Raw genomic sequence first — 6,349 nt, forward strand, 5'->3', positions numbered from 1 at the left:
GTGTTCCTTGAAAGAAGCCCCAAGGATCAAAATGTTATCGATGTAGACAATCACCTTGGCTTTCAGGAACTCTTCTAGAATACTCTGCGTTTTTCTCTGGAACACTGTAGGTGAATTCTTCAGTCCAAACAATGAGCGTAAAATTACTTGAAGAAAATTAAAGAGATTGATTGATAGGTTTTCAAATATCCCAATGATTATTGAAGATCAGATAATAATTGTAATTTCACCATATGCCCCCCCCCCCCCAAATGGGTTGTCAAGAACAAGGCAAATAATTATTTAGACAACAGTTTTAGGCAGCTATTAGAACAGTGAAAGAGGAGGAGAATCTAATCATAGGAGCAAACATGGATGGCAGAGTGGGGCAGAGAAGGGATGGATAGGAGGAGGTACAAGGGGCCCATGGGTTTAGAATTAGAAATGAGAATGGGTAGTATATATTAAAGATGACCCAGATTTTTTAATTGACATGTAAGAACTCCTGGTTTCAGAAACTGGATAAGCATCTGATAACCTATGAAAGTGGAGGAGTGGAAAGAAAAATAGATTACATATTGGTTAGAGAAGTAGATAAAAATGTGATGAACTGTGAAGTGATTTTGGGGGAAGCATGTGAGCATGTGTTAAGCAACAAGACTGGTAGTGATGGATTTTAAAATGAGGTAGAAAATCCAAGAAGATAAAGAGATCTAGAATTAAGGTTTGGGACCTTGAAGGAGAAAAATGTGAACAATTTAGGAGCGAGAGAGAGATATGCACACGCACAGTTTGGTTGAAGCCTTTCTCCTGGTGGGGCTGAGGGGGAGAGAGTGTTATTTACTATAACATTTTTTAAACATTTAGTGATGTTTTAGTTTTTTTTTTTTATCTTCTTTTTTTCACTTGTGATAGGATAAATATACATTTATTAAAAAAAACTACCAATAGTGTATTTACAGTATTTTACTGTAAAAGAAACTTTAAAACATGGCATTTGATTTCGTCAACTCAGACTGACATGTTTGAGGCGACGTTATCCATTCTAAAAAACATACCTTACATAATTGTGCTTTTTTAAAGCAGTTTTTACTTTTGTTTTCATCCATCAACTGCAAGTGTTTTTTTTAAACATATACAAAGCATGGTGCGGCGGTGACTAGTTTTATGAATCATGGTGGTGATTTCCGCTTTATGAATGTCTTACCTTGTAGTGAATTTATGTTAATAATGTACAATTACATCTGAAAAGTAGTAAGAACTAAGATACCATTATAGAAAGCACATGAAAAGAATGTAGTGCAGCACAGTGGGTTACTTAGTATGTTAGTCAACTACAGGTAGGTAATAGTTGGTGAGTTGGTAGGATATAAGTTAACCTACCCTAAGGCACCAAATAATCTCAGAATCTTGATTTTCGCGCCTGTCTCTGTTACCTAACCCCATGAAAAGCAAGGGCTGACTGTATGATTTAAAACGTGAAGAAAGGTAAAGACAGGATTTGCGGCAACTGGTGGTCATCAGGAATATAGATGGAATTATATTGCATAGGGATGATAACATTAAAAGAAGATGCAGAGAATATTTTCAGCAACTATTGAATACTGAAAATGAGAGAAAGGGGCTGGGACAAACACAGGGTGGAGGGGCCAGGCATTGAGATACAGAATAAAGAAGTGAAGTGGACATTGAGTAAAATGAAGAATGGTATAGTACCAGGTCCACCAGGTTTCAAATTGAAATTGTCAAGATACTAGCTATAGAGGGAGAAGAACGAATGCTGGCTTTGTAGAGTGCAATATGGAAAGAGGAAATAGTGCCTAAAGAATGGGAGGGGAGTGTAATGGTATTTATAATTAAACAGAAAGGTGACATCATGGAATGTGATAAGTACAGGGGAATTAAACTAACAGAGCATGCTTTGAAACTCTTTGAAAGGGTACTAGATGAGAGATTGAAAATATTGAGATACAGCAGTATGGATTCGTTGTAGTGGTTTGCTGGCTGCACTACCTTTTGTCAGAGTCCCAACCACGCTCTTAACACCCCACTACACAAGAATGCCATGGATTGCACCGGAGGTCTGGGCAAAAAAAGAAAAAAAATGTAAATTAAATGGGCACTGGGCGCCACCCCTCGTACCCAGCGACAATCTTAGAACTTTCCTGTGACTTTATTAGTCAGTATGCCCACTCCAATCCAACTGTACTCTGTAGCCTACACAGTTACTTAAAAATTACTGAATAGCTTGAATCTCAGGTAAGATTTTATGAAGAAATTAATAACAGATCAAATATGTCTGAGGAAAAAATCAACTGCTATAAAGTGTGATAAATCAAAATATTTAGTTACAGAGAAAGAAAAAATATTTATTTCATAAAGGCAAAAATTTAGAGAAAAATACCGTCCCACAATTTAAAAAAAAATTAAAGGTTGCGTACATATTTGGCATTCTAAAGTTCTGTATCCTATGTCCGCTATATAATATTGGGACTGGTGAACATATCTTGTTTTCATATTACCAGTAGATGAATTCAAAGCTCTTGAATAAGTGAAGTACCATAGAATATATTCTGAAAGAAATAGAACTCTAAACATCACCAATGATTGAGTATTTATACCTTATACATATCTTTTATGCTCCTATACAATGTATAAGATTACAAGCTGTGTCTGGATCTAACATGACAGACCTTTGTCCAAAGTAGTGTTAATTGCACCCATATATATCTATAAAACAAAATGTATTTCCACAGAGGACCACAACTGTTAATACCTTTTTTCTCTGAGGGAACTGATCTGAATGCAGTCACACAAACTGTTCTTCACAATATCCATACAGGTATTACAGCAAAACTCTGACCTATTATCAATTTCTATTGGCACAAATCTCCAGCGATAATTTTATATCACTCTCCCACCTAATGGCAATGTGAAGTGACTTATACTGGGGGTTTCTTTCAAATCTGTGACTTCCAATGATCAGCAATTCCAATTTTCTTGTGATTACCACACGGGAAGTTGTCAGTCTCTCCAGATTAAATTTTTTTTCACAGGAATTGATTGATTTTCTGGAAATCCACAGTAACAACGGTAGTGAAATATCCACCTATTTCTAAACTTTAACACTTTTTCCTCTGGGTGCAGGATGTCATTTACTCTGCAAAACAGAGATATACAGTATGTTATGAGACCATTATGGAGAGAAGAGCATTATTAGGGTAACAAAATATAATAAGAGATAGGTGCAATGCATAAAAAACTTAGTTGTATTTTTCCTAATGTTCACCTTTGGTCTGATTTTTTTCCAAATCATGAAAGGAAGAGGTACTGTGGATCCCATCTTTATAGTACTGTAAGGCAGTTACAGAAAAAGAGACTACAAGAAAACGAGAAGCTCTTCTTGGCTTTTGTAGTAGGTTGGCCAGGGCACCACCCTCCCGTTGAAATACTACCGCCAGAGATTTATGGGTTCCTTTGACTGGGCAGACAGAACTACATTGTATCCTTCTCTCTGGTTACGGTTCTTTCTCTTTGTCTACACATACGTCGAATAGTCAGGCCTATTCTTTACAGATTCTCCTGTCCTCATACACCTGACAACACTGACATTACTAATCAGTTCTTCTTCACTCAAGGGGTTAACTAATGCATTGTATTTATTCAGTGGCTACTTTCCTCTTGGTAAGGGTAGAAGAGACTCTTTAGCTATGGTAAGCAGCTTTTCTAGGAGAAGGACACTCCAAAATCAAACCATTGTTCTCTAGTCTTGGGTAGTGCCATAGCATCTATACCATGGTCTTCCACTGTCTTGGGTTAGAGTTCTCTTGCTTGAGGGTACACTCAGGCACTCTATTCTATCTGATTTCTCTTCCTCTGGTTTTGTTAAAGTTTTTATTGTTTATATAGGAAGTATTTATTTTGATGTTGTTACACTTCTTAAAATAGTTTATTTTCCATTGTTTCCTTTCCTTACTGGGCCATTTTCCCTGTTGGGGCCCCTGGGCTTATAGCATTCTGCTTTTCCAACTAGGGTTGTAGCCTAGCAAGTAATAATAATAATAATATTGATAATAGAGAAGTCTTATGATAAATACCAAGAGAAGTGATGTTTTGGTGCTGAGAAAGAGAAAAGTCCCAGAGTAGTTGGTTAGAATGGTAGAGATGAAATACTAAAGAACAAGGACAAAAGTAATAACAGCTGTTGGATTTTTGAAGCTAGTGTTAGATTACACCAGTAAAGAGATCGGAAATGAAGAGTTGTTGGAGATGATTTGGTGATTAATGCTGAAAATTAAAAATTACAGATAAAGGTTGTAGATTGGTAAGAAACTTTGGAAAGGGGTGGCTGGAGTGTAAATGTGAATAAGACTGAAACTATGGTGACCATTAAGGAAGGTAGGGACAGGATAGCCATACATGAAAGTAGAGGCTCAATTATGAAACAGGTAGAACACTATAGATACTTAGGCTCTACTAAAAGTCAGGAGGGAGGATGTGAGGTTGAAGTTTTGAATATGATAAAAACAGCATGGGGGAAGTGGTGGGAGGTAGCAGGAGTGGCATGTGATAAGAAAATACCAATCAAGTTAAAAGTAATAAGACCAGTATTAATGTATAGATTGGAAACTTGGTCTTTAAGACAAACAGAGGAACCAAAGCTTGAGAGAACAGATGAGAATGCTGAGGCAGATTATGGGAATATCACTGCTTGAAAGATTGAAGTGTCACGACTGAGATGGTGTGGGCATGTGTTGAAGATGAATGATAGGGAATGAATGAGGAACACTTAGGAAAAAACCTGTTAGGGGGAGGATATCAAGAGGGAGGCAGATAATTAGATGGCAAGATAAGATGAAAGATGAAAAAGTTTAGTAGAAGAGGGGTACTACTGTACTCTGTTCACTTCACGATGCAGCGCAGTGTCTTCATGAATTAATAATAGCGGTCACAAGTCGACACGGTGATGTTTCTACACTGCTGCTCGGAGAGTGGAAGAGCATGCAGAGTGATGCAAGTTAACTTGAGACAAAATGGAGTAGAAACCACCTGAGTACTGTGTGAGTGGCATATAAGCTCCATGTGGCTGCTTTTTGCACATCGCACAATAGTCTTGTTTGTGCTTGTCCATAGAATATGCCCACATGGGAGGAAATTTTTGCTCACATGCCAATGCGTCACTCATTACCGAATACAAATTTTTATAATAGTATTCAAAATTAATTGTAACCTAAGCCTCTACTTTACATGGTTTTTATCTTGCCAATTTTAATTTTATGTACTGGTTTAATCACTCCAAACTATGTTGCTTAACACTATCTAAAATGGTAGGTTTTCCTATTCAAAAGGGTATACTACAGAATACAAGAATGTACCAAAACTTATCATCTCTTAAATATGTTAAATAAGGGTGAAAGTATTTTTTTAGATACATTCTTCACAATCTTCAAACTAGTACTTTAGCGGGGGGAATATATGATTGTATTTTTTAAAGAAGTTAGCAAGGTTAGGTAGATAAGCTAGACACTGTAATTTGTGAAAGTTTCACTTAGAAGGTAAAGATCAATGGGGTAAATTAGGAGATATAAGTTGTAAGTTTTTCTATCAATAATCCTATGAACAATTATCATAAGCAGGTGTATATTACTCAAGTACTCTCTACCTATAGAACGCATAATTGCTATTATTATGTGATGAAATGTTCATACTTGTAAGAAAACATTTCAGCATATGTTTTTCTTTCAGAGAAGGCAGTATATTTGGAAGGTTCTTGTCCCAAGCTTCTTTATTAAATTGACAATGGACATTCTTAACATCACAAGTGAAAAACAAGCACAGAATCAACTTATGGAAATTTGTATGAACTTTGCTGACTGAAGCTTTATCTAAGTGTTTCAGACATAAAAGCTTCATCTGAGTGTTTGAGGTTCAAAAAGTCTGGGTGATTATGTATTTGTAATCGAACTCATATTACATTCATTCTTATTTTTTCATACAAGTACAGTATTTAGTTAAAAATATATTTACATTCTAGTATGTTGACATGTATATATTTAGAAGTATAATCTGAAATTCACATTATCTCTGGTATATGCTATATTGCTGGGCATTGTATGCACTGTCTTCATAAGTTTGATATATATATATATATATATATATATATATATATATATATATATATATATATATATATATATATATATATATATATATATATATATATATATATATATATTATATATATATATATATATATATACATATATATATATATATATATATATATATATATATATATATATATATATATATATATATATATATATATATATATATATATATGTATATATATATGTATATATATATATAT

The 6,349-nt window shown here is 34.8% G+C and overlaps 1 protein-coding gene across 1 annotated transcript in view; it reads left to right on the forward strand.

Moving 5' to 3' along the window:
- LOC137645725 (putative autophagy-related protein 11) overlaps nt 1–6,113 on the forward strand; it is a 507,493-nt gene extending 501,380 nt beyond the window's left edge. The window contains exon 9 of the mRNA XM_068378611.1: nt 5,725–6,113. Coding sequence (XP_068234712.1) covers nt 5,725–5,856 — 132 coding nt within the window. The 3' untranslated portion in view covers nt 5,857–6,113. The remainder of the gene's footprint in view (nt 1–5,724) is intronic.
- The last annotated feature ends 236 nt before the right edge of the window (nt 6,114–6,349 follow it).

The sequence above is a fragment of the Palaemon carinicauda genome, chromosome 8 (assembly GCF_036898095.1).
Source record: "Palaemon carinicauda isolate YSFRI2023 chromosome 8, ASM3689809v2, whole genome shotgun sequence".
Classification (NCBI taxonomy): Eukaryota; Metazoa; Arthropoda; class Malacostraca; order Decapoda; family Palaemonidae; genus Palaemon; species Palaemon carinicauda.